The sequence below is a fragment of the Poecilia mexicana genome, unplaced genomic scaffold, assembly GCF_051168715.1.
Source record: "Poecilia mexicana isolate PSO_F unplaced genomic scaffold, ASM5116871v1 scaffold_22, whole genome shotgun sequence".
Lineage (NCBI taxonomy): Eukaryota > Metazoa > Chordata > Actinopteri > Cyprinodontiformes > Poeciliidae > Poecilia > Poecilia mexicana.
Genome location: NW_028263391.1, coordinates 6,187,200 through 6,200,516, shown reverse-complemented (window position 1 = coordinate 6,200,516; position 13,317 = coordinate 6,187,200). Strand labels below are relative to the sequence as shown.

The 13,317-nt window shown below is 38.4% G+C and overlaps 1 protein-coding gene across 1 annotated transcript; it reads right to left on the bottom strand.

The window, feature by feature from the left end:
• Positions 1 to 2,972: 2,972 nt before the first annotated feature.
• Positions 2,973 to 13,016, bottom strand: gmfb (glia maturation factor, beta). The gene is made up of 7 exons (XM_014998592.2): positions 12,902 to 13,016; positions 9,753 to 9,849; positions 8,832 to 8,881; positions 8,660 to 8,709; positions 8,491 to 8,573; positions 8,142 to 8,215; positions 2,973 to 7,343 (listed from the first exon to the last, which is right to left on the bottom strand). Exons 1-7 carry the CDS (start codon positions 12,902 to 12,904, stop codon positions 7,272 to 7,274), a joined length of 429 nt encoding a protein of 142 aa, XP_014854078.1. The 5' UTR covers positions 12,905 to 13,016; the 3' UTR covers positions 2,973 to 7,271.
• Between the last annotated feature and the right edge of the window lie 301 nt (positions 13,017 to 13,317).

Below are 13,317 nucleotides of genomic sequence, written 5' to 3'. Positions count from 1 at the left end.
TAGTTCCGGTGTACATAGTAAGTAATGATAAAGTTGTCTATTTCATATATAGATATATATATGTAAAATGGACATATATATATCTATATATAGATAGAGAGATATATATCTATATCTCTCTATCTATATATAGATATATATAGATAGAGAGATATAGATATATATGTATATATCTGACAGCATATGTTGATCAGACAGAACACTGGAGCATGGAGTTTACACAGTCTCTAAAACATTTGCCTAAAATAAGATTTGAAGATATATCACGATTTGCAAACCAATTTTCTCTGACAACAAAATCTAAATTAGACAAAGGCTACAAATTCTTCACCAAACAATACCTGTTTGACTATGAAGGTAAGTATTTTTGTTTTGCGTAACCGTTAGCTTAGCATTAGTGAATTTTGTTAGCTAGCTACCTACGTGACATAACTGTTAACCAGAACTTTTTACTGTTTTTGAACTATAACGTTTTAGGCTCTAATCTTGATCAGATTCTTAAATTATAGACTGGAGTTGCCACTCATCCCATAAAATAGGGGTTTGTTTGTTTGTTATAAGCAGAGATGTCCGGTGCCGCCGCTGCTTTGTAATGCCTTCCTCTAATCGGACCACTTTTTCGGTAACGAATAATCTAACGAGTTCGTATTTCAAATCCAGTAATCAGATTAAAGTTATTTATACAAATCACTGCGCATTAATATTTTCTTTTGTATTTATTTTTATTCCTTCTGTGCGTCTTTGGGAGAGACTCTGTGACAGTTAGCAGCGACAGAAACATGAACAGTGCATGGAGATGCTGGAAAAACAGAAATGTCGTCAAGCCCAACTGTTATTTGTGGCTTTTGTCTTGTTTTTTTCTAAACTAATAAAAAATAATGATTCACCGGTCGTGTTTTTTGGGGGACTTGTGTTAGAACGTGAAGTTGCTCATTTGAGCTTGGAAATGAGCAAAGATAAATAATCAGCCCCAGAATATTTAAAATACTATTCTAAACAACGTTGTTGGAAGCTGTCCTTTATTTTCCATTAATACAGAAAATAAACCTCTAATCGTTACATCACTGACAGGCGGCGGTGTATATGTTTCCTAACTGTGGCTAAAGCTGCTGCTAGCTGGTTTACTCATGATCGGAGGCTGGTTCCTTTGAATACAGTTGGAGAATGGTAAATTGACAATGACTAATAACGGTTATCTAACACGTAAACACTGTTTTATAAAACACAGAAAGTGAACCTATAAATGTTACAGCACTGACAGAGAGTATATTTTTTCCTAAATGTGGCTAAAGCTGCTGCTAGGTGTAAATAAATAATAGTAATACAGCAGTCACCGCGTTTTACTTTTATAATACACAAGTATTTTAAAAATAATATATATATTTTTTGTAAAAAAAAAAAAAAGACTGCAAAATAGTTTGCAATTATAGACTGTGCCAGGAGTCTCACGAAGTCAACTACAAATATTTCAAAACATTATTCATAGAAAAGAATGTGTCCTTATTTTACTTTACCAGGGAGGTGTCAGAAAGTTAACTCAAACTCTTAGATCCTACCGAAGTCCAAAAGATAGATGTTCCAAGCAGACTTTTCGCGCTTGGCGAAGGTTCTTGTTCCCATGATGCAATGCGTAAAATTGAAAATACAGTACAAATGGGCTCTTTGCACCTCCGCTTCCGCGTTCGGGGAAAAGCGGCTCGGTTGTTTCCGATCTATTGAAAATGGCATTTTACACTAGGTGCTTGCAGGGCTTGGCCGAGTTATGTACATCGATCCGAAGCCCCAACAGGTCAGCTGGAGAAAGGTTTTAAGATGTATGCCTCGTTATACATTCACTGACACGAAGGTGAGTTTTACTTTCGTGGCTAACATTAACCTTAGCTTATGCTAGTAGGCAATATTCTCCGACATTGTTGAGCCAAATGTGCTATTTAAGTATCTAAACATTCCAACGGACAATATTTTTACCTTATTTTCAAGTATATTGTGTGTGTTTATTGTCGTTAGTGTCAGAGACTAACAAGGTTCGGTTACGGTTTGGGCTTTTTACTTCCAAATCATGATGAAGCTCAACAAGCCTCATAGTTTAACAGTAGCACAGCTCTGGTGTCAGAGATCTGGTTCAGCTGTTCAGGTTCAAAGTTGTTGCTTTTAGAAAAATATGACCGTGTTATGTCTCTGTGTTATTTCGTTTTATTACCTTGTTTCTTGTGAAGAGCTCAAATAGGACGGTGTTTACAGCAGTATGTACAGGCGGATCAGTTGCTCGGCTGTCTGGCTCTGGTCTGCTCTCTCGTTCCCATAAACTCTTTCAGGCTGAATATAGAAGTGATTCCATGTAAATAACTCAGGGACAGCTCCTTTATTTACCATCCATATCCCCCCGGTACATTTAGGCTAAAGAAGCTGAGCCGGAGTGAATGAAGGCTGCAAACTTTGTGCTGTGCGTGTTAGCTTTAACTGGTAACGACAAATATTTACAAGCCACCGACTTCTTAATTCAGGATCGCTTGGAAATTAATGAAAACTTTAAAGCCCATTATATTAGGAAGACACCAATGTTCATAGTATTGCTTTATTTGCGTGTGCATTCTTTTTTTCCCCAATTCAACCTGAATCTAAAGTCATCTAAAGGCCAAAACAGTGAACTATCCCTTGTTTGAGTTTTGAGCTAGTTAGTTCTTAGCTTGTCAAAACCAAAATATTGAGCAAAATTTGAAAATCTAATTGTTTTGTGGCATTTCATTTAAATGTAAATCTAAACATTTTGTAACCTCTCACTAGGTTTATTATTTGAAAAGTCAAGAAAACACCAGTCTTGGTTGTATATTTTTCCCACTTGCCCAGATCTTGATAAAAGTAAATTCCATACTTTTCCAAATTGCTAAGACCCCCCTTATAAGCTTTTTCTTCCCCTGTTGTTAGTGATAAGGCAAAAATCTAATCATTTCTGAATAAAAAACAGAGAGGCATAGACATCACTGTCAGTTTATTTGGACAACAGGACAGACAGGTATAGAAATATGTCAAGTTTCACTGATGTCATGAGACAGCTGGTTATCGTAGATGTTTCGGTTTTTAGTAGAAAGGAAAGAAAAAAATCATAGGCATTTTGATCAGAGAGAACACTTATTGAGCAAAACTACACATTCGCAGGTTAAATGATTCAAAGGGTCAGATTTACAGCTGTTCAAACATAGGAGAAGCTCAGGAATCCACAGGATACGACCAGATGCAAGGCTCGAAACCATAAGTGAGCTTGATTTTGATAATACAGAAGACAGTTTACTACATTTCATTTCCACTTAATATAACAAACATTGAGTTTTTTTTTTTTGTAAAGAAACAATAAGCATGTAAAGACTTAAGATAGAGTAGAAATACAGCTCAAATACAGAGAGGCCTGTACTACGAAAGTTACCACGGGTTTTCAAGTCGTACTAAACAGGTGGAGTCAGTAACGGGTCGATAAACGTTAAGTCGTGACGCGCGAAGGAAATGAGGACCGTTCCTTCCTGCTGAAAAACCCAAGCGGTGAACCTGAAGTTGTCTCACAGCTTCATAGTACCGGTTCTGGATGTTTGAGATGTAAAGACGTCGCTTCTGTCTCAAAGAGCAAAGAGGAAACAGTTTGATGGAAATAGTTTACATTCAGTAGAGAAAGCATCGATTTACAGTAGCTGTCCACATTTCTGGCATCTGGAAAGATAGTCTGTTTTCTTTTTTTTATTGTTTTAAGCACATAAAATCAAGAGCATTGCACATTTCAGAGTTAGCATAAAATGGATAATCCCCAATATATTCCATAAAGTTTTTTTTTTATAAGAAGTTTAGTGTTGGTAGGTAAAATGACTACTCTAATTCTCTCCCGTAGCTTCATCATACAGGCTAACATGAGGCAGGCAGTGTATATCTTATCAGTAGACATGTGAATCACCATCAACACAGGAGCAATCACAGTCTGTTTCTACACTCCTAGTGTCTAGTCATAAGTGAAAATAGGATTTGAGTGACAAAAATGTCAAAAGAGACATTAATTTTTAGTGCAATGTGCACTTATCCAATGTTCACTTTGAGTTTTCCAGGAGATAATAAGGAATTAAGACAAGGCATTGGTGAGCTAAACTGTATGACATCTTTTTGTGGTGAGCTCTACAGCCTCCCGTTTTTCGTTTTGATAAAAACTGCACTCAGGGATGACGCTGTGGAGCTCGCATGTGCCCATTTAATCTCCTCTAAGGACGTGACCGATATACCAAGGTGGGACAACGCTTTTAATAAGAATCGGAAAACCTCCTGAGCCACGGCTCATTAAAGACTTTCCTCACCGTCGCATGAAAATAAGTCACTGCAGGATCTGGAATACATTTCTTATTATTAAAAAGATGTTTTTTCTTGCTATTTGAAGCTGCTTATATTGATTGTGTTTTTTTTTTTTAAAGAACATACATAAAAAATTTTTAAAAAAATGCTCTTTAGAAATCCAGACAGGGTTTGACCAATAGGCTTGGGCCGGTTTGAGGTGTTTTGGTACCACGGTTTCAAAAACATAAAAATAAAAAGGAATATTGACACGTTAGAATAAAAACCGGATAGATTTGTTACCAACTTGCAGCTGAGCTTTATTGTGTAGAATATTTTACCATCCTGCTCTTTTATAGAGTAACACAAGTATACTAAGCTAATATTAGCTGCGTTGAGCCTGTAGTTGGTTCATCCTGAAAGGATGAAATAATACATCTAGATCATGAGAGTGAAATGAGATTTTAGCAATAATTTGGGGATGACAATAGAGGTTTCAGAAACTTCAATTTGCATTGTTCTGCAATTTTAGGTTTGTTCCCCCAGGGCTTTGAAGGACATGCTAACTTTAGCGTCTAAGCGGCTAACAATTAGCTAGTAGTGGTGGAGTTTTTTTTGTTGTTGTTCCTAATCATTTTTTCCCCGCAGTACTCAAATTGCTTCCACGCAAATAATTTAAGAATATTGTCAACCAGAATGATATGAAGACTGTCGATTCAGGGCAACTCAAGAACTACTTCCTTTCCCACTTCAAAATAAGAGTCTGAAAAATATGAGGGCATCAGACTTAAAGTGCCTTGTTAACAGGAAGAAAGGCTTCTGTAGCGATCTTAAAAACCGTGACACAGGTGAGCAGCCCATGCCTATTGCACAGTGACACATTAAACATCGCGATTCACAACGGATTTTAGAATTTGCCAAGGAAATACACAAAATACATACATAGCGACTGGACCGAGGACTTTGAGACTGGCACCAATTATGAGCAGCATAATGAAGCCATTATGGAAACGTAAACAGCCCAACATCATAAAATATGAAGCACAATCGGCATTTCGAGGAGTTACCCCATTAATTTTTTTAAGGCTGCAACAGCTACAAAGCAAGTAAAGTGGCTTTACATGAGAATTAATCAACATTCAGTAGGAGTTCCAACGCACAATGATAGCTGACAAGCTCCGCATAAAGAGACGGTATTCCAGTAGATTAAAATCGGGGGCAGATATTTACCACCCTGTGTGCGCTGTTGTATTCGCTGTCCTGGTTACTAAAGTTTTGTGTTTGGAATGTATCTGGAAATATTGTACCCTGGTTAGAACCATTCAAGAAATATGCAGGTCAAAGACATTATCCATCATTCATGTCGAGTTTTTATTTTATTTTAAGAGGAAGAAAAGTCATCCATATTCAAACCAACAGGGCTGCGGTGCCTTGCAAAAGTGAAGCTTTTAGCTTTTTCATATGATGTAATGTTATAACCACAATCTGTAATGTATTTTATTGGGAATGTTCTGTGATAGCTCAGGGGTCAGCAACCTTTACAACCCTCCCCCACCAAAATAAGAAAAAAAAAAAAAACATTGTTGCTCTTTCTCCTTCTCAAGTAAGTATGACATAAAATTCATTCAAATCATTTTTCCAGTAAGATACTATTGTCCTACATACATTTATTTACATTTTTTTTTGTATTTTAGACAAACTAAAAACATCCCATTTTTACAAAAAGAGCATGATTTCTGTTTTTAATCGACGTTCGATATTTTTGGAAATAAAAATATCGAAAAAAATATAACAAAAACACATTAAAAAAAAGACTTCTTGCACAATTGGCGTCGTTCTATTGCAGAAATTGTATGCAGATAGAGTATGAGAACAAACAACTACGGAAATGATAATTGTGAAGTGGAAGGAGGAAAACGTATGGCTTTCAAAATGTCTTACCTAATAAAAATCTGAGAAGTGTGTGTATTTATTCACATATTTTCTGAATGTTGTTAAATCTCTGAATGTAGAGACCTCAGAGTTTCAACTGGGTACACCACTGAAGAAACGGTATCATAAAGATAATGTTTGTTTATAACATGACAAAATGTGGAAAAAGTTCAACAGGTGTGAAGACTTTCGCAAGGCACCGAATACTTTTAGCCACGGTTTGTCGTTCATGTGCTCAGTTTACCTCACTAGGTGTGAGTTAGTGTTTTTGTCTTCTGGGGAGCTGCTGACGGCACCCACCTCATCATTTAAATGCCCTTAGGTGAGAACTGAAGGACCTCAGTAGTGTTTTCTGGATTCTAGCTACAACTAAAAGGAAAAAAAGAAAACGCTAAAATCAACATAAATCTAATGTACAGACACCAGAAATAATAAAAACAAAACAGATTAGCCAAAAACCGTGAAAAAACAGATCGACCGAGGAGGACCTCCGATGCAAAATCGTGAGTGTAAACTTCTTAAGGAAACAGAAACCGTAGCTATGAAGACGCTAAGTTCCCCCCCCCCCGGATGATGAGAGCATGCTTCGGAAAAGGCGCAAACACACGTTTCGTTTCTGTTCACTTTAAAGACCTACGGGAGTGTTAATTCAGCACAGACACATCACTGGCACATGGAGAGATGGTGTGGGAGGCGAAAGCAGACCTGAAATCAAATAGCATTTGCAGACTGAGGCGACCAGACGGGCGAGGTTTAGATATGGCCGTGATTGTCGACGGTCACGGAGGTGGCGCTCGAACTCTTGTGATGGTCTGAACATTCTGGCACAGGCTGAGGTGTAATAAAAAATATACATACATATCTTAAACCTCTCCGATGTGGCCGCTGACTGCAGAGTATTTGCAAAAGCTATTTGAAAATCAGGTCCGCCGAGAGAGGAAGGTAACATCTGTAGTGTGTTCTTCTTGAAAGATGGAGCATGGTTGTGCGATTGGGATCCCCCACGCATCCCAAGCCTCCGGATGAGAAGACCTTACTTAGCGAAAGAATCCAAGTTTCTCTTTAAGCCAATCTTCCGTTAGGTCCTCTGTGTTCCTGATCTCAAACGCCTGTCAAATAAGAAAGGAAGAAAGAGAGAAGCAAAGAAAGAAGAAAAGAAAAAAGGAAAAATGACCAAAAGTTGGTTACTGAACCCTCCTGCACTGACATGGAAAACTGCTGCAGAATAAAATAGAAAATTTGTTCCAAAAACAAAAACATCTTGCATTTCCCTACTTCTTCACATGGCCAAAGCTGGGACAAGGGTTTAGTGACATCTAGTGGTACAGGTGAAGACTGCAACTAACTAAATATGTAACAGAACCATTTTGTAGGCGAAAAGAAACTTCTTTAGACTATTGTTTTGGCTTCGTGGGCCAGGTTAGAAATTAAATCACAACATGGCTCCTCTATTAACCCTTTAACAACGTTTTTTTCCAGCATTTTACTGAGAAGTAGCTGGTATATTAAACTCAGCAGATGCTCAGTTCCACCAGGTGGTTGCTAGTTGCTGCTGGCTAGTCTGAAGGAGCTGAGGGGGGATAGTCAGGCTCTGTGAGGTGGAAGCTCGGAAACTGCAGCTCTGAGGAGGAGCTGCGTCTCGAAGGCGGAGCTAGGTCCACCCGGGCGTTTTGCACAGCTGAATGGTTACTGCGGGAGATTAAATGATTTCTCAAGCACTCATGAAAGAATTAAGGCATCGCTCCAGGAGTGTATTTGACGAGGGAATAACATTACGACACGATGTAAAGTTCAAAAAAGTAAATTTTACGTGATGCTACTCCTTTAACACAGCTGAACACTAATATTTCTAGCAACTTGTAGTGGATACAACCGGGCCACAAAGACGTAGCCAAAGATTCACCAACCTTGGTCAGTTGAACCGTTTGCACCAGCTTGTTTTTGCTTCCTGCGTACATCATCTGTTGCTCCGGTTTACAACCTGCCAAGTAAAACAAATATACGTAAGGAAAGAAAAAGGTGTTTTCTCATGAGTTGAGTCTTTGGTGGCCGGTGTCCTGCAATCCTTCGGTCTGACGCACCACAGAGAAACGAATTACATCCTCAGCATGCATTCAGGTTCTACAAAGTCACATCAGTGGCCTTCATTTGGGCTTTGGTTGAAGCAGAACCACGTTTAAAAGTTCCAGGACACCGTCACCAAACAGACTGCTTTGTGGGCTTTTTTTGGGTTCCCTGCAGCAGAATCAGCCTTACCCACTGGACTGGAGAAGATGAAGCAGAGCGGGTAGGACACACGTCCATCATCGTGTTCATACTTATAACTGTAGACGATGAACATTCCCTGGGCTAAGGACAGCAACTAATATGTGATTACATTTTATTATAAAGGTAGATACTCAGATGTTGTCAGTTCAAAGGATATCTGGGTTGTCTCTCTGGCAGTTCATCCTTTAGCTCATCAGGTGAAATATCCTAAAAGAAAAAAAAAAAAAACAGTTTCAAAAATGGGAATATTTTTAGCATAGTGACTTTAAAAGTCAAACCAAGACTAAATGAATCATTTAAAGGTGGGAGATTTAAAAAGACCAACTTACCTCATGCTCTTCTTCGAGAATAACGAGCTGCTTGTCTTTATCAATCTTCACTGAAAACACACACACACACACACAAAAACAAAAACAAAAAGTCAATAACTAAATCCGCCAGCATTTCAGAGTGAGAAATACCAACAAGCTGAAGCAATCTCTTCCTCTGCTTGTGTTCTGTAATATCTGGAGTTGAGAGTCCCTGTCATGCAAACACGCGGCTAATCCCATTCAGCAGAAACGGCATTCTGAACCGGACAGGGTGGAGGATAAAGCTTTTCGTCTTTACAGTTCTCCACCTCACTGCAATCAGACATGACTCGGTGTCACCGTGGCCACGAGGCTTTTTAATACGTGTGGGTTTAAATTTTTTTTTGCACCCCCCCTACATCTGTGTTTTAAGCTAAGCACAATTAATAAGAGAAATCAGGAGTTAAGTCTGAAAGACCTTGGCAGTTTTTGCATTAGGTTAAAGTTCTTGCATGAGAGGAATGTTGGCCTTGTCATCCGGTTCATAAAAACACAGTCATGGGACTGTATTGTTTCAATAATCCAGCCTTTACAAGCTTTCTAAGACGGTTGCAAATCAAACCTCTGGCTTTGAAACGCACAAGAGATTCCAGACTGTCACCATGCGGGTAAAATAAAAAGGCTATGCCTGCTAGAATCAACTTTAGCAGAAATAAAGTCATTTTCTCTGTTTTAATCTGTCATTCATGTGATTTTGCCCCACTGTTTTTTACACTAGCTTTGCAGGAGGGCTGCAGCAAACGATTATTTTAGTCATTGATTGTTCGATCAAATACTCTTTGATCTGTACGCGCCAGTTAACAACTAATCAATTGCTAAATTAGTTGCTTCCGTAAGAGATTATGAACACAAACAAACTGATAATCAACATGCAACAGAAGAAAAAGGTGAGGGACGTACTAATGATGGCCGCATTGTTGGTTTCCTTCCGGAAGCGAAACTCCTTCAGCTTCTTCACCAGCTCTTCATCCACGTCGCACACGACCAGTGATTCACTCTGACCAGAAAAAGAGGAGGGAAAAATGTTAACAAATAAAAAAAAAACAAAAACTGAATAAATAAATACAAAAGTAAAATCTAGGTGTAGTATAACTCAACTACACAACGACCTCATTGTTCTTATTTATTTCTTAATATGTAAATCTAGTAAGCATGAATTTCGAGTGTCATTGCAAAGATGCTTTTGCTCATGAAAGAAGTAGAGAATGTAAACAAGAAAAAAAATCACATTAATTAAATGTTCAGTGTCAAGTTGTCTGCTTTTATTTTGAAAGCAGGGTTTCTTTGTCTATATTCCATTCGAAGGTGTTAAGGATCCCAATGTGAGTTTGCATAGGAACCAAATGTGTAATAATGATATCAGTAAAACTCAGAGCCCACAACAAGAGCAGCTACACCGATGCTAATGAGCAGCGTACGTTATGAACACACATAATGGTTACATCATGATTTAACGTAGCTTGTGTGAGATACGTTCAACACTCTCCTCTTCATATGAACACACTCACTGCTCGGGCAACAGGAAGTGTGTCCTCACATCCACCCATTGTCCCTCTGACTGCCCTCAGGGCAAACAGTCGAGTTTTCTGTAAAGCGTCACATAAACAGACGCTGCACACTCTCATCCGAGTTAAGTGTCAACGCATCTTTCACCTGATTCATCGACATTTTAGGGTTATTGTTTTTTTTTTTCCAAACACTGAAAAAATAGACAAAGAAGCTAATATAGGATGGCATTACGAATTGTGTTTTTGTAGCGTTCATCAAACAGACACTATGACAAGAAAATAAGTCCACACACACACGTATTAGTAGCACTGCTACTTCTGTTTCAGTCAGTAAATTATTTTTTGCTATAGTTGGATTGACTTTTCTTTCTGGTTTAAATGAAACCTCACGTCACGCGCGTTTGTTTATGTAAATACAGAGCAGTCCTATTTTTTTATGTTTACTCAATGATATCATCTCTCATTGGGCCCACACCTGCCTACAACAACAAGCGTGTCCTCACATTCAACCTCTGTCCTCAAGGAAAATGTTTTTCCAGGCATAAAATAAACAAACGGCTCATTTGAATCGACGGTTTGGACTTCCACCTGCTTCCGACTCGCATCACAACATTAAGAACACTAAAAGAGTAACCGAGTATCTCATTCAGTATGGAGAAATGCACCATTTTAAGATTTTTTTTTGTGCACATATTTTCACGTTAGAGCCTCAGACTTGATCAAGACAGTAAGTGTTTTCAGGGCGAAGCTGTGTATTTTTTTCCCTCACTAAAAGCTATCCGAAAATATTTCTCTCTCTTATTAAGGGAACACAGTTTTAACATGTTTGGCTAGTTAAGTGGCTGACTACAAGCTCTACATGAGCAGATAACCTAGCTAATTAACCAGCTAGCGTTGGCTTCTAATTAAAATAGAGCAGCAAAATATACAACATTATGCACATAGGCAGTTTTAAAAATGCAAATAATTTCTGAGATTTTTTTATTTTTGTTTAAATATGTTTTAAATAAATCAGTGTTACGTCATTCTCTCCTTAACAGAAGGATTAATTCTTTCGAAAAACCATAAGCCTTCTCAAAACTAGTATTTTCATCGTAACAGATTTAATCAGACAGCAAAATCTATTGGTAATGAAACCATTAATTCACTACGGATTTTTATTTTTAATTTTTGCAAACAGCAACAATCCTGACAACAGTCCGTACAACTCAGAGGATTTCATCCTCAGAGGAAAACGATCCACCAGTCTGAACAGGATATTATTGGTCTCCGTCACGTCCACACGCAAGGCCTTACATAACTACATCACAAAAATATTTGAAAAGGAAAATCTTTAAGAGTCTCTCTGCAGACACACTCGCAAATCTTTGATTGCACCTTCCTGAACAGATGGCTGGTGGGAGTCAGGATTTCACTGAGCTCTTGGACAGATCCTTGCAGATTAAGATGTGATTGCTGTGTGTCTGTGGGTTGGATAAGGGAACAGACGTGACAACTGAAGGAGACCGGGGCTTTTTTTTTTTTTTTTTTTTTACTTTTAGCCCACATTCCTCCAGGCTCTCCAAATCGCTGTGGTCGGTGAGGTTTGCTAATTCAGCCAGGAGACGACAGGGAATTAAGCCCTGCTGTTTGACCATTGACGCCTCTCGTGTCGGGCGAGCGAAAGAGGAATATTGACAGAGCATCGAGCTGTCACAACACGCAGCGGAAAACCCGGAGGGAAGCACTGCTCAGCGCGATAAGCAGGGCAGCTAGCGTTAAGGCAGCTCCCCAGCAGCCAGACGTGTTAAAACTCGGCACAGCTGCCTGCTGCAGCAAAGTACCCGCACACTGAGGCAGGAAACACGACGAGTTCAACTTCAAAATAAAAGCAATTTGACAGCTATTTAGAAAATACGATTCCTAACAAACTCGCATTCATGTCTGTAGTACTGAGCTATTTTATCGAAGTTGTGGCAGCAATTTCTCCCGTGGTCAGGCTTTAAATTAAGATTTTGCAGAAAACCAAGGACTGTAAAAAATAGGAAATAGAGGAATGGGGTGGAAAGTCGAAAGAATGGACGGGAAAAAAAGTATTGAAGTCAAATTCCATACTTTTGCAGAACTGTCTGTGGAAATCACGAACTCAAAAGACGAGTTAATCAATTATTTAACAAATTGGTCAACATTTAGGTTATTTTAGTAAAAATAAACTAGTGGAAGACCTGAAATATGCCATTTTAAAGAAATTATTTGTTGAGAATATGATTTGTAAATATAAACCGTAACCTCAACGTTACGGACTGTTTCAGACTTCTTAATAATTCTACCTTATTTTATTATTTTAATTCCACCGGAAGTAGATTGTATCTGTGTCGGTCAATTGACGCATTTACAAAACACGAAGGGTGTAACAGATGCTAGGCTAGCAGGCTAACGCTCAACAATCTCCGATATCACTTTTCATGAAAACTAAAAACTTCCTGCCTGTTTCCAATGCGGCAATAAGCCGCAAAAGCCAAACCGGAAGCAGCTCGTTCGTACGGAACCATAACAACTTACCATAATTGTAGAGTTAAAAATCTCCCTGAAGCCGCAGCTGCTGTTCTGAATGGCAGAAACGCTGTCAGTGTTTTTTCTCTTTACTTCCCATCATCCTGTGACTGGTTTGACCAATCCCTCACAGGCTCCCCCTTCCTTCACAACATGCTCCGCAAGAGCAAATATCACAAAGTCTAGTAACAATCAAATACGCATAGTTCATTTCAATGGCCATTTTGGAACTTCTTTCAATAGTTGCTGCAGCTCATTATTATTTCTTATATGCTAAGCAATTTGAACATATGCTGCATTGTCTTTAAAAATAATGTTTTTTAAAAATCAAATTTAATCTTTATTGTACTTTTTTCAAATATATAAAAAAATCAACATGTTGATTATTTTAAGTTTTTCTTGCATGAAACGTGAATAACTAGAAT